The sequence below is a fragment of the Vanessa atalanta genome, chromosome 16, assembly GCF_905147765.1.
Source record: "Vanessa atalanta chromosome 16, ilVanAtal1.2, whole genome shotgun sequence".
Lineage (NCBI taxonomy): Eukaryota > Metazoa > Arthropoda > Insecta > Lepidoptera > Nymphalidae > Vanessa > Vanessa atalanta.
Genome location: NC_061886.1, coordinates 9,171,209 through 9,191,204, shown reverse-complemented (window position 1 = coordinate 9,191,204; position 19,996 = coordinate 9,171,209). Strand labels below are relative to the sequence as shown.

The 19,996-nt window shown below is 32.3% G+C and overlaps 4 protein-coding genes across 4 annotated transcripts; 2 read left to right on the top strand and 2 right to left on the bottom strand.

Annotated features, from left to right (window-relative positions):
* The first annotated feature begins 722 nt into the window (after nt 1-722).
* LOC125069738 (trypsin-1) lies at nt 723-4,467 on the top strand. The gene is made up of 6 exons (XM_047679303.1): nt 723-789; nt 1,276-1,453; nt 2,367-2,483; nt 3,480-3,646; nt 3,903-4,054; nt 4,264-4,467. Exons 1-6 carry the CDS (start codon nt 723-725, stop codon nt 4,465-4,467), a joined length of 885 nt encoding a protein of 294 aa, XP_047535259.1.
* LOC125069737 (SET domain-containing protein SmydA-8-like) lies at nt 4,081-12,407 on the bottom strand. Its single transcript, XM_047679302.1, has 6 exons — nt 12,255-12,407; nt 10,073-10,114; nt 9,460-9,644; nt 8,228-8,353; nt 6,107-6,229; nt 4,081-5,742 (listed from the first exon to the last, which is right to left on the bottom strand). The coding sequence occupies exons 2-6, from the start codon at nt 10,106-10,108 to the stop codon at nt 4,644-4,646; spliced, it is 1,569 nt and encodes a 522-aa protein (XP_047535258.1). The 5' UTR covers nt 10,109-10,114; nt 12,255-12,407; the 3' UTR covers nt 4,081-4,643.
* A 225-nt stretch (nt 12,408-12,632) lies between these two features.
* LOC125070032 (SET domain-containing protein SmydA-8-like) lies at nt 12,633-16,124 on the top strand. The gene is made up of 3 exons (XM_047679702.1): nt 12,633-14,272; nt 14,646-14,830; nt 15,853-16,124. The coding sequence occupies exons 1-3, from the start codon at nt 12,958-12,960 to the stop codon at nt 15,982-15,984; spliced, it is 1,632 nt and encodes a 543-aa protein (XP_047535658.1). The 5' UTR covers nt 12,633-12,957; the 3' UTR covers nt 15,985-16,124.
* Nucleotides 16,125-16,352: 228 nt separating this feature from the next.
* LOC125070128 (ultraviolet-sensitive opsin) lies at nt 16,353-19,644 on the bottom strand. The gene is made up of 7 exons (XM_047679829.1): nt 19,573-19,644; nt 18,999-19,302; nt 18,607-18,785; nt 18,200-18,322; nt 17,442-17,636; nt 17,068-17,248; nt 16,353-16,558 (listed from the first exon to the last, which is right to left on the bottom strand). The coding sequence occupies exons 1-7, from the start codon at nt 19,642-19,644 to the stop codon at nt 16,353-16,355; spliced, it is 1,260 nt and encodes a 419-aa protein (XP_047535785.1).
* Nucleotides 19,645-19,996: the final 352 nt, after the last annotated feature.

Here is a 19,996-nt window from a genome sequence, read left to right as displayed (position 1 = left end):
TTATTGTTCCAACATGAACTGAACATAAACGTTTCTTGAATGTTTTTAACGATACGAGAGAGTTTCTGCTATCTTATTGTAAGAGCGTATACATCTTGCTAGCCAACCGTGTAGGAGACATTTTACGCAAAATGTAGCGACATTGTATGCAAAAAATATATATACATTTTTCCTTATGGAAATGAAATAATAAATGGGATCACAGGACTAGAACAACAATTTAATTTTCATGTCGAGTCTCCTATATTTAAAATAATACACATGTTGTATAGCTTAATGTAATTGGAAGTGCCTTTGTTACGTTTATCTATTTATATATTACTTAAGAAAGAGTGCAATAATAAATATTATGAAAAAATAACTAACTTTACTGAATATAAAATTTAAATTTATCGATGTTAACTTGAACCGTACCGCACATCACTAGACGCATCAAGTTATAGGGGCCAGGCCTTCGAGCGTACGAAGGAGGATCGTTCCAACAAATCATAGTTCCTTTAAATATTAACCGTATGAAATCTGATCATATAGTATGTGCACGCACTTTGACATGAGTGCACTTGTCTCTTAATTAAGTGTATTTATTTAGTATATTTATTTTTATTTTATTTTATTTTTTACTTCTTTATCAAACATCTTGACCTAATAATTTGAAGTGCAGTCATTAAAAGGCAATTGTGTTAATATTATCTAACTTCATATTATAATAGTGATTCGTCAAAATGTGTCGATTCGCTGTTTTTATTTTCGTAGTGTTTTGTGTGAATTTTGGATTGTGCTATGTAAATTGTAAGTATTTAAAATTACGGTAAAATTGGTTTCTCAGTCAAAAATTTCATTAATTAATGAAACGTTAAATTATTTAAATTTTAAATATATTATTATTCATAAATCTGATGTCACTCTAAATTAAATACAAATTTTAAACTAATTAGACTTAAATTTTCTTAATAGAAGCTCGTCATCGGTCTCTCTTTAAATAGTGTTAATAGCCATTATTATCGGATCACTGTTCTATTGGAATTCGAGACTGAAAAGCGAATTTTATTGCAGAGACACAAGATATATCTTGTGCGCTATACATGCAGTTTGCTAGTCCCCTTTGAGAATGACCCCCTTGGTCACAGTCGATCAAAATAACAGTATTGATAAAATTTTTAATATAACGATGAGACACTGTTTACAATAACAGTTCCAAAATAAAAGTGGTTTAAAATTCAAAATTTTCGTAGAATGAATTATGCGAAAAGATTAAATCATTTTCGATATTTTCAGTGGCAGACATAGAATGTGGTCTAGTCATGGCACGAAAAGGTCGTATCGTCGGTGGTACTGATAGCCTACCCGCTGAGTTTCCATGGGCAGCCAGCATTTGGAGACAAGGAACTCACCAGTGTGGGGCCACGATCATTAGCGACAGGTGGTTGCTGACTGCTGGCCATTGTATTTGCAGGTTAGATTAATACTGTAATTTGTAGTATTGTAAAAAATCATCCGAGATTTCCCTCACCTTTTTCATCATTTATTCAAAAAAAAAAAAACTTTTAATTGTTTAGTTTGTTAGACAGAATCAAAAAAGGCAAATTTCAAAGTTTCGTTGACTAACAGAGAAATATTGCTAGATGGTTCAAATTTGGTTGAAAAACATAATTTATTTAATTTCTCATCGCCAGTAAATAAATACAGTACAGAAAACTTAGATATGTTAAGAACTTCGAAACACGTGTTGGTGAAATAAGATGGCTCCTTAAACAAATTCTACTTACTTATAACTTATGACACGTTCCCGATTCTATTCTGATCCAACTTTGACCTTACCGTAACTGGACGTCGTGTTAGTAGGGTAGGAAAACGGTGAAAATTTTCTCAGTAGAATTGGCGCGCAGTACTTTTACCCGCAGAACATTTTAATGGCTTTGTATTTCTGACAGTTACTTACCAAAATGTTTATAAAGTCATAAATTAATAAACAACATGCGCATCTTTATGGAAAAAGTTTAAACGTTACAGATGTTCAACAATCTAACTCACATTAAAAAAATTTACTAAATACCTTATTCATAAATAATTGCAAAATCGTTAATTCTTAAGATTTCAGAAACAGACATACGTGTATTATTTTTAATCAATTGTTCTGTAACATGTCTCGCTATTTGGCCTCTAATAAAAAAATAAAAAAACATTTATATATTTTGTTGATATATTTTGCTCGCTTGATATTGAATATTGACGTGTTCCAACCACCGGAACATCGTGGCTATTTTATGACTGTAGTTTTAAATCTTTATTACGTTCCAAAATATTGTACTTACTAATGACATACTCGAATCATGTATTGGACTTATTGAATAAAAATATTGTTTCAGCGTATTCGATGAATTCTATAAATCCAAGCAACTTACAGTCGTTGCTGGATACACAGATATATCGGTTACAGACAAAAATGAAAAACTGTCTAAAATTATGCCACATCCCGACTACAGGTAAGTATTGATACTGAAATTTATAAAAGTTATATTAACCTTTAACCACCGATGTTCATTATTACGATGTGTCTTTTCTTCACGCGGAGTCCTGAGAAGCCCTTGCGTTTAAATTAGTTTACAAATAATTGTGGGACTATAATGATTAAATTAAAAATTAAATGGATACTTTACAATAGTTTTTTTCAATCAATATTTATTGATATAATAGAAAATTTACCGTCTATATTTTTGGTCGTAATTTTTTGAATCAAAGTAACTTTAGATCAATAATCTGCCTCACACGTAAATTTACACACATTTCAATTCACAATTTTTTATACTTTTGAGATACTTTAATAAACGCATTTATCAATATGAGGCAAAGAAATAGTTTCTAAAAAATACTGAGAAAAAATGGAAGGAAAAAAACACTCGCATTTCGTGCAAACTGTCCTTAGCACACTTCGGGCAAATATTATTCGTAAAAGAATTACAGGTGCGATTTGTTTATTTTTGGAAGTTCAGGAGACACCTTTGACATTTCCTCCTTGGTTTGGCTTTCATTTTTGATCAAAGCAACCAAAACGTAGTCACGCCGAGCCACCGAGGCAAAAAAATTAAAAATGTTTACTCAGTAGAAGCGGCGTGTTAGTCGCTTGTGGGGTGTTTCGAGATTTATTTGGAATTTATACCTGAATTAGGCTTCAAAGGCCCCCCTGTTGGTGGTTAAAGGTTAAATTTCTCGACCTTATTTTGATTAAATGTGTAACTTTTCACCTAGAATACCTTTTAGCTAATCGAATCTTAGTCTAGCCAATATACAGACAAATTACAACTATTTAAACTGAATAAGACTGACCTTAATCTGATATTATAAGTATTTGAAGCTTTAAGCTTATATTTTTTATTACAAAACTCTACGAACCATCACATTTAAATTTACTTATTAGTTTAAAAACTACATCATTCCAGAATATTCTTTTTACTGTATTTTACAAGTATCTAATATTTTAGGTGTAAAAAGAAAACTAATGACGTGGCTCTCCTTAAAACGGTCCGTCAATTGAAATGGACTAATGAACTTCGTCCGGCATGTCTTCCGCAATCGAAGTCATCAGACTTCAGCGGTACCATGGCTACTGTAGCTGGATGGGGATTTACTAATGAAGACAGAGGGATCGGTAAGATTCGTTTCAGATGTTTATAATTTATTTTTACCAGAACCATGGTTCCTCTAGTAACCTCCGAACATGATTTGAATTATTTAACACTAATTAAGAAAGCTTAAGACCAACCACTTTAAGTAAACTTTTTTTTTAATGTTTATTGCAAAACGTGTTGTGTTTTAAGACAAACTGTAAAAAAAATACATTAATGTGATATATTTCAAGAATAGAATTGGTGTAAATGCAAATAATGTATTCGTTTCATTTTCAGGAATCAGACCAAACGTTTTACAAAAGACTGATGTCATAGTGGTGGAAAATGGGGAATGCAACAGTTGGTACGAATCAAAAGGTAGTAAAGTCAGGGTTATTTCATCACAAATATGCGCTGGTCATGAAAAAGGAGGACGTGACTCTTGTTGGGTAAGTAAATGAAATGAAATAGAGAATATAACAATAACCATTTTAATTAACAGTATAAATACAAAAATACAATAACTGGTGATAATAGAAAAAGGTCATAATATAATGTAAATTAAAACACATTAATAATATTATTGAAATAAACTAAACATTAACACTGAACGTCAGACATTATTGCAACACCTTAATAAGAAAAATGTCAATTTTAGGCGGACAGCGGTGGCCCCCTAATGGTCAAAGAAGAGAAAGGACATTCTATTCTTATTGGTGTTGTTTCCACTGGTAGCGGTTGCGCTAGAGCTAAAATGCCAGGAATATATTCAAGAGTATCAAAATTTACTGAATGGATAGTCTCATCTGTGAATGATGATAATGCAAGAGCCGGTTTGAACTGGTATACGAGAAGCGGCTAGCGAAATTAGTCAATTTTTAAAAATATCGTTATAATCGATTCTTCTGTTACTTTTATTGTTACCAAAAATAAATTATTATAAAATCTAAATGACCGGACAATTTAATTACTGTGATATTAGAATTAAGATTTTAATTTATGTTTAATTTACTTTTGTTTTGTTTTGAATAAATTTATTTAAACATTTATATTTTTTTCTTTACAAAACTTATCAAAATCCCTTTTACTCTCTTCAATGACTTTAAACAATTTTTTACCAGATGTTTCTTCGATATCGTCTCTTAATGTAAGTAATGCTATTTCTAATGATCCTTTAGCCTCTTCTAAAAATGGTTTAATTTCCTCAACAGTTTTAATAGTCCCGTCACTCTTAGCCTTTTGAGATTTAACAAGTAAAGCGGAATGCAGTTCATGATGTAAAACTGCGCTATATAAGCTAAGCCTAGCGTTACCTGGATCTAGAGTTTTCGTAATACAAATCAAATCTTTACACATCTTGATTTTCTTGTCCAATGTTTCTTCAGACGTATAACTAGCTTGTCTGCCATATAACTGGACTAGTGAATGTTTTATAGAATACAGATGATAATGATTAGGATGTAAAAATGTTGACAGGCGACATAGTATATTTTCCAACATGTTGACTGACCCACCCATCATCTGTACATTTTCTACTTCTTCACCCATTTGAGATATAAGCATATTTATTTGTGAATTGTTGACTTTTATAGGGCATTTACTGCACGCCCATTCTGTCTCTTCATCCAATGGATCTTCAGGTAGGTGAATTCCATCGCAAGGTCCTTTATCGTCACCGAAGCATTTCATAGCACTTAAATAGGTACCTAATTCGGTTGGGTCGCTACATCTTTGACATTTACAAGAGAAGTACTTCGTTTCTTTTAAATGTTGTCTTCTAGCTTGAGTACCCCATAGTGCGTGACTGTACATTGTAGCAATGTGATTACCTTTGGCAATAGGTATTACTGCTTTAACTGTAATTCTATAAAAATCTTCACTATCTTTTGTAGATAGATTGAATAAATGTTTTGTATTCGGTATACAACTGTGTTCCATTAAACATGTGGTTGAATATAAAGCGTTTAGTTCTGCGCCATCAGGCAATCTTATTTCTAAAGCATTTGTATCGATGATTCCACACATCACATGTAGGAGTTCTTCGGATATTTCTTTTAGATATTTGTTTTTAATAGAATTATCTAGCTTATTGATGAAGCTGTTCATGAGATATTCGACAATGAATTCGTTTGCTTCGCTGAAAGAAAAAGAAAATATATATATAGTATTCAGTCACAGGATAAAGGTAGTTCTGACTCTGTAATTAAGCAGTTCTGCATTAACATTGCCAATTAATAGGATCACGTGATTTTTTTGATTGGATACTGACTTTATTTATCATTAAATAATGAAATCGTTTGCGTTTTTGATTATATTATACGACATTTGAAGATAAGTTTAATTTATAATCAGAAATATTAAAACATTAATTAATCAAAGATAAACATGAAATAAAGAACTTTATATAATAAAAATAATATATTATCTGTTCAGAGATAATAAAAAAATAATTTTGTTAGCTATGTATACATGTGTATAGTATGATCACAAGTAACACTTACTCAAAGATCTCTGTTCCAGGTGTTCGACACTCCATATGGGATTGCAAATGCAATAAATTCTTCCATTTGTCTGGTTCCGTATGTTGAAGGAGAACGCAACGTAATGGCAATAGTGCATCATGTCTGAAACATAAAGATAATGTTTCTGTTCATAATACGATATTTTTCTAGATCTTTCTTTAATTTTGGTCATATCTCAAATATTACTATGGAACTCTTAGAGATAGGTATGAAGTATTTTATTATTTATACATTTTATAATGGTATATTTGATCATGTGGGTCAAACCTACTGAACTGGATCAATATTGTTATCAATATAAAATAGTTCATACATGAGAAAGTTTATAGGCATGTCATACATTAACAATATCGAAATTAAAATGTATTCATTTTTTACAAAGGGGAATACCCATTTCTGGCCAGAAACGTACAAGAACTTAACTTTCATTAAAAAAAATATAGTATGTATTTTACAGATATATTCATTTGACGTAGAAAGTTTGCAATATATTACATTAAAAAAAGAGTAATGAAAAATGGAAAAGGAACAAACGGTGAGCTGTGTTGCCAACTACGACTAAATTAAATGAAAATCGGCAAGAAAAAAAAATCGCTTAGTAATTATAACGTATTTGATATTGGCCACATTTTTATCATTATATCCGCACTGATTTTATTTCTACAATGATGTCGTGTAATAATTCGTGTAACCATCATCAATAATAATCGATATGCTTCATTTAAAAAAAGATTAATTCTTAGTAAATAAAATTATATTTTAAAATCTATAAATAATAATCATTGTTTTCTTATAGCACATAGATTTTAGGTCCCAGGAGCTATTACTTTTTAACTCGAACATGCCCAATTATCATATATGAATGGAATCGCATTTTTTTTGCATTAACAGCCTGTAAATTTCCCACTGCTGGGCTAAGGCTCTCCTTTTTGAGGAGTAGGTTTTCGGAGCATATTCCACCACGCTGCTCCAATGTGGGTTGGTGGCACATGTGGCAGAATTTCGTTGAAATTAGACACATGCAGGTTTCCTCACGATGTTTTCCTTCACCGCCAAGCACAAGATGAATTGTAAACACAAATTAAGCACATGAAAATTCAGTGGTGCCTGCTTGGGTTTGAACCCAAAATCATCGGTTAAGAAGCACGCGTTCTAACCACTGGGCCACATTAAATTATTTTATTAAATGTAGTAACACTGAATTATATGACAGATTACAAATCATATTTTATTTCGAAATATTGTAACGATCTTATGCTTGTATCTTCATTATCGTGTTTGTTTTCTCGCGAATTTTTTAATTTACGAAAAGAATTTCTAAAACGACCACGACGGGACTTTCAACCCCGACAACCTGAATATGAACCTGAACATCTCAAACCAAACCATAAATAAGTAATTTTCGGGTATAATAGTTAATGTTCTACGAACGGGTACTAAAGCTCAAAGGGAATAAGCCGCGTATTTAAAATAGTGATTTTAAATACGCGGCTTATTCCCTTGTGAGATGACGCCTTCCTATATGTATTATCGATCGATACGTACCTATGTTTCCGGTTTATTACATATATTTTTGTTTGTTTGTTGCTTTAATATAATATAAACACTTTAAGGTTAGAATGATGCTGTGTCTCAATGTTTTATACTTATTTCGTTATTGATATTCATAATCTGAGCGCACTCTAAGCGTGTATCGTTTATTCAACTTCACGAATATATAAATAAAATCATTATTCCTTATGGTTTAGCTCTCACAATACATTTTAGTCGAGTATAAGGTCACAAGCGATCATTTTGCCCATGAATTTCCTCTAAATGGTTATGTATTTTTCTTGAATATGTATACTCGATTCACATCCATAACGTAGCCCGGTATGATTGGTAAGTAGGTTGTATCCAAAATCCCCGAAAAGACCTCCGCCGAGTCACAGCGCGAGAGGGGCCGAGGATGCGTTATAACAACACTATCCCTGAGTCTCTCCGACCCATGACGTTGATCATGTCCGTGCCTTCGGTGGATTTTGGACGGGTAAGAATCCCACATGAAAGGTTACCTTTCTAAAGGTATTCACTGGCGTGGAAAAGATGTTATTGAAATACCTGTAATATTCAGCCATATTATCAAGGACGCATTCCGGTCGAGCACTGAGGATGGCACATTCCACTCCGTGATGGCGCGGGTCTTTCAACCCTGGACAGTGTCCAGAACATACAGGCCAACCACAACTGAAATATATAACTTGTTTTATAACTAAGCAACTTTTTGGATTTCTATTTTATTTTTTTGTGATGTCATATTGGGTATCATTCTCAAATAATATTGTTAAAAGACAGACCAAGATCGGAAAGCGTTTAAGCGAACATACATGTATGTTATGTATGTATGTTACAATATTATTTGAGAATGATACCCAATATGACATCATATTGGGTATCATTCAATATTGTTAAAAGACAGACCAAGATCGGAAAGCGTTTAAGCGAACAATAGTTCTAATATTCCTTTCGGAATTCATTATATTATTTTTCCATTTGCAATTCAAACACTTAACTTCTAAAATGTATGATTTAGCAACACGATTTATTGTCTCCATCTAAGAAAGGTTTTTATTTTAATCCATTTTTAACCCAAACCGATTCCATGCAGTCAAGATTCATGGCGAAACTAAAGATGTCATTCGTAATCCCAAATTTAAGTTGTCAATACTTATATCGGAAACTTTAATTTGGTATTATTTTTAACAACAATATTATAAGTAGTAGTCCAAGAGTCAGTGATCGGCAGACTTACGGTATAGTAGCCAGCTCCATATTACTGCCAGGTACACTGCTTCACCTGCTGTTGGTGAAATGGAGGTTTACTATTCCCATCGGGGGTTCCTTTGAGCGTGCCATAGAGTCGAAAAACATAAAAATTGAATTTCAAAACGTGATCGCCTGCCCTTTTGATATCTTAAAATATGTAAAAAAATATATAGAAAACTTCAATGGCAGACACTTACTACGGTTCCTTCTATATTTTTTATAATTTCAAAGCTACTTAAATTTGCCAAAGCTTTGAAATTATAAAAAAATAACTTCAAAGGAACCCTCGATGGGAATAGTGAATCTCCATTTCACCAATAGCAGGTGAAGCATTATACCTGGCCGTAATATGGAGCTTGCTACTATACCGTAAGTCTGCCGATCACTGGCTCTCAGTCTATAGATTTATCACCTATTTTAACAGTAAGGCGTTAAAGCTTAAGGAAAATGCTACTAATAACAAATAAAGTCTAGTATCGTTCTTCATTTTCATTATTGAAAAGAGAAAAAGAAAATAGGTGGGATACCTGGAACACCTCTCTCCTACATCAGTAAACACTGGCTTATAGCATCCCACGCATGGCATGGATGCTTCAGGGTCAAACATCGCTTTAGGTCCGAAGACCAGTGGCAGTTCTGTTAATACAACATCACCAGGTGACAGATCACGAGCGGCGATCAGGTAGCGCCCAAGTTCTTCAGATTTATGAACCTAATGGAATATTTTAGAAGATTTAGGTAAAACAAATGTATTGTATAAAGTACCTGCACTGTTTATTTATTAATAATATTATACGTGTAAAAATTACGGAAAATTTTAAACATAATCAATATAAAAATCTACTCTTTGTAATTTAAACCAAGTTTCGATTACAAAATTTTCTGCTCGAACTACATTACTAGCGACATCTATGAAGCGTTACAAACACTTCTAGATAGAACGAATTCTTAAATATTAGCTAACACTGTAGTACCAACAATAATAAATAGATGGCATTGTAAAGAATAATACCATTTATTTGTGTAAATTTTAATATAATTTAGTACCAATTTTTTTTTGTTTTCTTATAAGTTTTAATACCGTATAAAGTCCACAATGTTTGTCTCGCCTGAATAAGTATATTCTTATTTTAAATTTACCTCATATGTCTCGGAAATCATATTATTTTGACCCATTATTATCTGTAACAAAATTAATAAATTAACCTTTATACTTATAACATTAATTAATCTACAAAAATATAAAGAAAAATAAGTATAAAGTACTAATACTATTAGTACAAAATTCAAGCATAAGTATATAATAGAGATGAACAAAAAAGTGCAGAGACCGTATTCTTCGATTTTCCTAAACACATGCTTAAATAAAATATATTTTAATAAATACACTTTTCATAACATGATGAATAGATAGAGGTACGTAATGAGATTTTTGTGGTTTGATAGTTTTTCATTCAATTTAATCCTTGAGATGAACATGACTAGAAAAGTTTTTACTTATAAAAGCCTACTTGGACAATAAATCTCAATAAGCTCCCCCTCCTTGCTGAAATCCCCAAAAAACATGTGTGAGCGACTACCTCACGATAGGAGTAACTATGTTAAATTTGAAGTAAATCGTACTCATCGTTCTGGAGATCTCGTGATGAGTGTGTCAACGGTATTTGGTTTTTCTACGTTTATACAGACTTGGACCTGATTATAATAATAGAATATGTGTGGGAGGACAAGTGCAAGACAAGTGTATGACTGGAGAGATAAATGGAAAATAACGACACTCCTAAATAAACGGGAGAATGAAACGCCAATTATGATAATGACGACGATGATTGTAAATAATTTTGTACCGTTTCATTAGAGTAATAATGAACATTTTTAAAACAAATAACACCTAAATTTACAGCAAGACAAGCGCCCGAATTCAACCAGGCACCAGCGTTCGAGCGATTTCACCTCTTTCCCAAAACAGATTTTTAAGATACCTTTTGCGCGTCTCGCCTATGATCCAAGACTTTATCGGCGAGGCCCAACGTGCAGCATCTAGATTCTTTGCACCCCTTGTACCCAGAATTAAGATGGGCCTGCCGACTTATTGCTTTTACTGGGAATAAAGGGTTGGTCAATAATCGGAATTGCGATTCAAAGGAAAAATGCTGCTCGCATTCTTTACATCATTTCACGCAGTCATGATTCGTAAAGTTGTTATTTTTAGGATTTTATATCGTAAGTAGGTACTTATTTAAGACCTCAATATTGATATCTCAAATATAAATATATCTAAAATATTTATTTTCTTATAAAAGTAAACCATGTTGTTCCTTAAAGTAAATAATTCAGCACAATACGATAAGTAATTTTTTGACAGCTTAATTTAATCTAATATTTAACCGAAACAGTCGTGATTGTTGCACTCGAATAATCAGAATTGAAAAAAGTTTTGTTCATAAATCGAATATATTATTCTATTTCTTTATAAATCGTAGGCGGACGGTCAAATGGGCCACCAGATGTTAAATGATCACCAACGAACATAGATATTGACGTTGTAAATATTAACCATTCCTTACATCTCCAATATGTCACCACTAATTAACTTGGGAAGGATGCTATGTATTTTATAACTGAACACTTCAAACCTGAACCCAACATTACTAAGCATTTCTGTCCAGCAGTGAATATGTGATGATCGCTACCCAGGCGAGCTTGTATAAAACCCTAGTACCAAGTATTTATTATTTGCATATAATATTTGTTACTGTATTCGCAAAACAATTTTAGCACCGCCTACATTTATGTACCTAAAGTGCTGTCTATTTTAATATCATAGTATTTACTAAAATATCTTTAATATTTCCAAAAACACAAAACACTAATTACTATTAGATACAAAAATCAAAATAATATTATAATATATAATTTCATTTCAATTTTGATTGTTAATAATATATGTAGGTATATTTGCTTATGTGACAATGCTTAAAATTTAAATTTCCATAATATATATTTTATGTAAAAAACGTATTAAAAAAATAAAAAAAAAATAAACGATAACTTAAAAACGACGTTTCGTAAATTTCCGTATATTCATTACAAAATTATATTTAAGCGATTTCGTATGTCTTTATTATTTTGTTAAAACTATAAATATCTATTTGAAATTTTTGTAATAATAATTTTAGTAATTAAGATAAACACATTTTTACTCATTAGTTAATTCACTAATGCTTAAACCACACCTAATGAAACTTGAATAGGTGTATTATATCAAATTTCAAAGCATTACTCCATATGGTGTTTATAACCGTAATGTCATAAGACTTACCAGCTATTATCACCGCTTTCCTAATATATATTTAAATAATTTTGACACTCAATTAACTCATCATTCAGTGTGAACTTATTTATTGTGATGAAAAGACGGCTACTTTCATGAACACGAACTGCGCGCGCGCGTGAATACTTCAGACTACTGGGCGGGCGGAACTGGACATAACGTTGCGTAATTGAAAGCCATTATAATACTTTTTTTTCTTTGAAAATAGAATCGATTGTTAGAAAAGTATTTCGACTACGTAGTGATAAGAAAATAATTGCTTTGAAATATCTCACAATTAGTTGTAAGATAATAAATACTAATTATGTTTAATTTGATATTAATATATATTTAATGTAATGAATGATACTTTTGAAGTATTTAAATACTTTGCAGTTAAAAAAAACAATTTAATAGATTATTCGATATTCCAAAGGCAACATTCGATTTAAGTATTTTTAGGAGGCAATTAATTAAATATCGATGGACATATGAACATTATACACGAAAACTTATGTTGACTGAAATGCGACATTTGTTCTTATCAAGCAGCACGAGTTTTGTAATACTTCATTTTGTTGGCACCAACACAAGTCTTTAGTTAGCAGTGATAATTACTCGGGTCTATTTTAAACGAGTATTGTGTTAGAGACGAGCTGAGATGCCCGCGCGCTCGCCCTAAAAACTTTTTGTTAATCCCAATAAGAAAAAAATGGATTATACCAGGCGCGAAATACCAATCTGCGAAGTTTGCCAACGGCCAGCCAACCAAACATGCGGAGGATGCAAGCTAGTGTATTACTGTTCAAAGGCACACCAAAAACATGGCTGGAAAGAAGGCCACAAATTAAAATGCTGCGCTTACAAGATTAATTACTCGGAAGAATTAGGAAGACATATGGTAGCTACAAGAGATATTCAGCAAGGTGAAATAATATTGAAGGAAAAACCGGCCGTGAGTGGTCCAAAGATGTCCTGCACAGCACATTGCTTGTCGTGTGGCGTAAAGCTTCAACCGATACAGAAAGACGATCAATTAGATTTCTACAAGTGTTCCTCGTGCAATTGGCCCATGTGTGATGTTGTTTGTGAAAAATCTGAAGTGCACAGAGAAGAGTGCAAAGCTATGTCGAGAAGAAACTACAAATGCAATATCAAATATGAAACTCTTGAAAAAACGGAAGCGGCCTATTGCGTTATTGCACCAATGAGAGTGTTGTTGATGAAAGAAAGTAATCCACGTCAATATAAAAACATAATGAGCCTGGAATCTCATCTGAAGGATAGAATAAACACACCTTTATATCTCGTATTAAAGGCCAACCTTGTCACTTTTGTCATTCAAGTGCTTGGACTGTCGTTTGATGAGGAAACTATTTTGAAAGTGTCTTCGATATTTGACACTAACTCCTTTGATGTAAGATCTCCGGATGGTTCCAAAAGGTTACGTGCTATTTACGTGATAGCGTCGATGATGAACCATAACTGCAGACCTAACACGCGGCATATTTATATAGGTGATGATAATATTTTAGCTCTCATTGCCACTGTGCCTATTTCCAAAGGCGAATTAATAACTGCAACATACACACAGTCACTATACGGAACATTAGATAGAAGAAAACATATAAAAATTAACAAGTGTTTCGATTGTGAATGTGAAAGATGTAAAGATCCGACTGAATTCGGTACATATCTGGGCAATATTTATTGTTCCGTTTGTAACAGTTCCAACATAGATCTAGTGTCAGAAAAAAATGGTATGTTAGTTTCAACAAATCCTCTAGATGAGACAGCACCTTGGAAATGCGAAAAATGTGGATACTGCATACAGAGCAGGCAAATGTTCTGGGGCAATAATGCGTTAAAACAAGAAATAAATGCACTTAACAAGTCAGGTCCCAAAGTATTCGAAGAATTTATAGATAAGTATAAAGCGACACTTCATCCCACAAATCATTTGGTGATTCAAGCTAAATTAGCGCTGATGCAGATTTATGGAAACTATAAAGGATATACTTTAACAGGTAATTTATTATCCATAATTATGTTCATCTATATCCTGTGATAAATTTTCAAGTCTACTTATGAAATGTAATATCTAACCACCAATCCGCATAGGAACAGCGTATTGAAATAAACTACTAACCCTTTCTCAAACGGAGATGGTCTTGGCCCAGCAGTGGGATATTTACAGGCTGCTGCTTTTAAAATGTTATCGCAAAAATTATAGCATATGTGTACTTACCTTGAAATGATTATGATGTGTCAAAATATTTATATTTAAGGTCACTTCAAATTAATTAAAGAATTAAAATCATACATAAGCAGCCCGTAAATGTCCCACTGCTGGGATAAAGGCCTCCTCTCATTTATAATTTATACTAATACTAATTACAGAGCTTCCAGACTATCTACTAACGCGTAAAATAGATCTTTGCCATGACCTCCTGGAAGTCGCTGATAAACTCGAGCCAGGGTGGACAAGGTTTCGCGGCACCATATTGCTAGAACTACAAGGCGCCATGGCAATGCAAACCAAGAGAGAGTTTGAAGATGATAAGCTAACGAAAGCAGGAGCTCAGGTGATTATTTCACACAATAAATAAATTTAAGATTTTTATGGTGTACACATTTTAGGATGGCAAAATTGTACTAATTTCGTTGCTACTAAAATTCGAAAAGTAACAAACTTTTGTTGAATATTGACAATTATGAAAATTAACTTTAAGTATCATTAAATGAACACGTATCTTATCGAAGTATTCATTTATTTTCCGATCTATGAATGCTTTAAAAGACTTTGATTTGAGAAAAAATTTGGCAGAGCTCCAGTGAAAGTTGTGTTCCCGGCTTGATAGGCAATACTGCGTTCCAGATTTTATTAATAGTCATAACAGTGAACACGAATACTCGTGTACAATTTTAACTATTTGTTCAAGGCGGTGCTATTACTGAACCAAAATTAGTTTAATCAAACTATTAAGATGTTAAAACGAATATAGGAGCATTACTGCTCCGTTACAATGTTCAAATACAGTTCGATTTGCATACGATCAGTAGTAATGTCAAATTTAGGTTTAGATTTATTTATTAAAAGACGTATCTCTCATCTTTGTAAATTTACTAGACTATCCGTTATTCGTAGTCGCCTAATCAGTAACTACCCAACAGAATCGTTTGTTAAATTAAGTATAATCGTGGGACGTTGAATATATATCACAGTACGATAATAAAAAACTATCCGTCGTAAAACGTAATAAATATTTTTAAAGCGTATATTTATGAAAAATAAAATCATATATGATTAATTTTTATTGGTTATCGGTAAAAGATTTTTCCGGTTCTGAAACGTTATTTCTTCTGGTTGATAAGGTTGGCAGGTAAAGGATTTTTTATGCATTAAGTTGGCGTTTATAATTGTAGTAAATATATTTTACTTAGCATAAAGAGGCCTATCAGCCAGTCAACCTTTCTGTTTGAGAAATAATATAAGCCTTTTTTATTTATTTAAAAGAAACCATGAAAACAAATAAATAAAAAGTAATTTTATTTTATTAGTATACATTAATATGTGATGTAATGACAAAACAAATTTAATTTACAGGATCAGTTAATGGAAAGCATGGTGTTGCTCCAAGAAGCAACAAATATATTGAGAATAGAACCACACATGAAAGAAATTTTGGAAACAAAAGTTCAAGATTTATCAAATTTGCTAGACACTACCAATGTTTAATGGATAACGTTGCTCATCCTGACATCGTTCGGGTGAAACAACATTTTACTACCTGAGCAAAGCGTCATCTATAGAGATCAATCTAAGCCATCGAGAGACCCACTCAAATAATCAAAAAAAAATCTTAGAAATGTAATATAAATAATTTAAAATTTTCATTAAAATAGGAATTTATATTATGTTTAAAATTGATATTTAAACTACAGTGTAATATAATAATTAAGTCCATTAAATAAGATGTCACCTATGTCTTATAAAGTTTGACAATATGATTCAGTTAATAATATATATTTGAGACAATTTAAATCCTTCGAACCCATAATCCCAAGGTCTAAAATCCTTTAAATGACATCAGGTAAACCACATCTTCAGTTACAAATTTTTATTTCCTGTACATGCTCTATCTTCAGTGGAGTAACTTTAGTTGGTTTTGTAGTTGCTTCATCAACTTTCGGGACGCTGAGTTCTACTGTGTGTCTGTTAATGTGGAAAATATTTTTGACCATTCTGGACAGCTTTCTGTTAGGACGTGGACTATCTATGATGAAGATCTTTTCAACGTTGTAGTTTTGAACTGATTGTTTTTTCTTAACTACCTGAGTACGAGAAATATATTTAATTTATTAGAACACTTATCTGGTTATATATGATCAAATAGTATTAAGTTTATTATTTTAAAGACATTAGTAAATATTAGTGAAATGCGAAAGGGTCTTCATCTTTTAGTATATGAATTTAGAGATGCTCAGGGATATAGATCTACTGTGTAACTGCGGTGAGGTGGAATAGCGTGCCTCAATGTTTCATTCTTCGATCACCAAACACTCGAAACATTTATAGATATTCAAACACAAATTAGAATAAAAACAAAAACTATGTTCTTCAACTGTCTCAAAAGTAAATGAGCGGCGTTGACCGTTTTACTTTTCTGCTTAATAAAACTCTGACATAATATTAATTTGTTCGCCTTCCTATGATAGACTCAAAAAAAACTTTCATACTAATCAATGAAATTGGTAATTGACAAGCGCCTACAAAGTTTAATGAATATATATAAGATGTTTACTATATCATAATCACTACACTTTACCGTGGTACAAATACAGCACCATGAGCCAAATCTGAAGCAAGCTATGCCAGGAGTTCGGTCCATAGCTCTCCTGAATCTGATATTAGTAAAACCGTAGATGAGAGGATTGATGGCGCAGTTGAGGTACATGAGGTAGCTGGCTACGAACCACATTATTCCAAAGCTTCCTTCTACCTGAAATTGTAAATATAATTAAAAGACATTAAAAGATATTCACCTAATTTTACTGGAATCTTATAGCAAGATTTAATTTGTATTTCAAACAATATTTAAATTATATTTTTAGATAAAAGCTAACGTAGGCCTGTTTCAAATATATTTTGAGTAGCTAAATTTATGCTTTAAAACATTTTTTTTATATTTTTACCGCATTGATTTCCCTTCTTAGATTATTTCTCCAATACACCAAAATAGTGTACGGAATCCTACATATAACTGCTGCTAATAAGATACAAGCTGTTATCCTCATAGCTTTGCCTCTCGCTCTGGATATTGTTTGACCACCTCCACGTGATGATAGTTCCCGGGCGCTCCACTCCAAACGCCACATAATCGTTCCATACTGCAAAATACATGACTTTTCAATTTGTTTGTATTAAAATGGCAGGCAGGCACCACTGAATTTTCATGTGCTTAATTTGTGTTTATAATTCATCTCGTGCTCGGCGGTGAAGGAAAACATCGTGAGGAAACCTGCATGTGTCTAATTTCAACGAAATTCTGCCACATGTGTATTTCACCAACCCGCATTGGAGCAGCGTGGTGAAATATGCTCCAAACCTTCTCCTCAAAGGGAGAAGAGGCCTTAGCTCAGCAGTCGGAAATTACCAGGCTGCTAATGTAAAATAAAAATAATCTTTTCTTTATTTTGGCAATCACTTAAAAATATGAAATGACTGCGAATTTAAGAAAATTATATCAGGCAGCTGTGCATAGTGTTGCGCGTTGATGTTGTCGTGTGGATTCAAAAATCGAAGCACATTCAATGACTCATTGATTCAAGGATACAATACTAAAACATTGCTGTGAGATGAAAATACTGTAGAGAGATTAGTATCTACTAATGCTTATCATATAATCTTTTATTATATACTAAGAGAAGAATTAAAATATAATAATACAGACGGTCACAATCATAAGGCCAAGTGGTATCCACACAAGCAATAAAACGATGAAGTGCCAATATATGCTAAGAATGTCTAAGTCTTCCACGCAGAAGGATTCTACGTAATCGAGCCACTGACGTTCCTGAAACAAAATATACCTAACGTTTAATTTAAGTATTAAATATTTCTCTGAGGTGATTATCATACACTTTTATAAATTGATTGATTTTTCAGTTCTTTTTTTAGAACGAAGTTCTTTTACTTTGCTTACAGTAGAATGCTCACGTTTGACAGATATTCACGTAAGGAAATAGCTTTATGAGTATAACGCTTTTTCTGAATATGATGTTCCAGGCAATCTTTCTTTTTCACATTTTTTAATTAATTCCGTAATGATAATTAATTCTAAATAATTAATTTCATTACCATGTACTTCCTTTTAACAATCCAAGGTAATGATAATCCGATAGGTATAATCCAAGACGCAACGATTAGTTTTGGAGCTGCGGACTTCGTGACACGAGCTTCAGAAGTTAACGCTGCTGCTGCAAGTCTGTCGTAAGATACTAGTATAACTGCTACCACACTAGCTAAGAGAAGAGAGGCTGGAAATTTTAACACTATTTTATTGTTGAATTATATAAAACCTTTTTTTAATATATTATTTTGATAAAGAACTTGATAATTATCAAGTAAAATTTTTGGAATACAGTTTCAACAAACATTTCACAAAACAGGCAACAGAAAAAGGTATATATACAAATAAAGTTATTCAAACGAAAGACGTAGCACCTTTAATTGTTTCCAATTCACCTCACCTTGTAAAAATCCTTCAAACCTGCAACCGAAGGTCCTCAAAACATAACTCTGATAGAAATCCCTGACTAGCATAAACCAGGGACACAGAATCAAGGTAATCAGGTCAATAACCGCAAGATTTCCGATTAGATAGTTGCTCGCCGTCCAAAGCCACTTATTTTTCATGAGGATGACAATGATGACAGAGTTCAGGAATATGCCAATGACTCCTACTAAGACCATTGCAGTGGATTTGAGAGCTAACTCTTTGGCTGGTTTTACATGCCATAGTGTATTTGGGAAAGGATATTGTGATGTGTCTACCTAAAAATAGGGAAAATATTGTTGCTTAAAAGAGATACAAATTATTATTATTAAGAATTGTTTCATAATATTGGTAATCTTCTAATACTTGTTAAAATATAGGTGACTTATATTTATGGGCATAAAAATCATGCTTTTGTGTTATTTGTGGAAAGCATCGCTTACTAATACAATGAGTAGTATAAAAATAGGAAAGAAAAATATAGATTTGTAATTTGAATTTGGAAAGGCTAATCGCATCTTTTATAGGAAAGTATATAAAAAACTTACGTCATTCAAATAATCATTGCTCCAATTGGTCAGGAATTTAGGTATCTCGTCAAAATCTTCGTCTTCCAGCATATCACATACATTTATTAATAACCACTATTTCTATTAGACATATCACAGCGAACTTCACGAGGTAATGTTTTGTGGAAAATGAATAATTTTGACCAAAAGCTCTCGAGATAACATATGAGTACAGTAGTCCATTAGTATGAAAGCATTTTTATCTGAGGTGCGAATGATTGATAGTGTCAAAACTGATATGTTTAGGGTAAACCAAGGTTGTTGTACCGGTGAAATGGAAAAATTGTGAAGAACAGGGCTGTTTATAATTCCATATAAAACTCACCCAAAGAAATAATAAGTAGTTGATGAAAAAATCGAACATTCTAATAAAAGATAACGCGACGAGATTGTTTCAATAAAT

Excerpts from the sequence above, each read along its gene's own strand:
- LOC125069737 (XM_047679302.1), bottom strand. The coding sequence starts at position 10,108 with ATGGGTCAAAATAATATGATTTCCGAGACATATGAG. Across the intron at positions 9,645-10,072 it reads TGATTTCCGAGACATATGAG|GTTCATAAATCTGAAGAACT; the intron begins GTAAATTTAAAA and ends ATATTCCATTAG. Across the intron at positions 5,743-6,106 it reads CCTGGAACAGAGATCTTTGA|CGAAGCAAACGAATTCATTG; the intron begins GTAAGTGTTACT and ends TTTTTCTTTCAG.
- LOC125069738 (XM_047679303.1), top strand. The coding sequence starts at position 723 with ATGTGTCGATTCGCTGTTTTTATTTTCGTAGTGTTTTGTGTGAATTTT. Across the intron at positions 2,484-3,479 it reads ATGCCACATCCCGACTACAG|GTGTAAAAAGAAAACTAATG; the intron begins GTAAGTATTGAT and ends CTAATATTTTAG. Across the intron at positions 3,647-3,902 it reads TAATGAAGACAGAGGGATCG|GAATCAGACCAAACGTTTTA; the intron begins GTAAGATTCGTT and ends TTTCATTTTCAG.
- LOC125070032 (XM_047679702.1), top strand. The coding sequence starts at position 12,958 with ATGGATTATACCAGGCGCGAAATACCAATCTGCGAAGTTTGCCAACGG. Across the intron at positions 14,273-14,645 it reads TAAAGGATATACTTTAACAG|AGCTTCCAGACTATCTACTA; the intron begins GTAATTTATTAT and ends TACTAATTACAG. Across the intron at positions 14,831-15,852 it reads TAACGAAAGCAGGAGCTCAG|GATCAGTTAATGGAAAGCAT; the intron begins GTGATTATTTCA and ends TTTAATTTACAG.
- LOC125070128 (XM_047679829.1), bottom strand. The coding sequence starts at position 19,644 with ATGCTGGAAGACGAAGATTTTGACGAGATACCTAAATTCCTGACCAAT. Across the intron at positions 18,786-18,998 it reads GTTTGAAGGATTTTTACAAG|CCTCTCTTCTCTTAGCTAGT; the intron begins GTGAGGTGAATT and ends TAAAATTTCCAG. Across the intron at positions 16,559-17,067 it reads TATTTGTACCACGGTAAAGT|TTCAAAACTACAACGTTGAA; the intron begins GTAGTGATTATG and ends AAAAACAATCAG.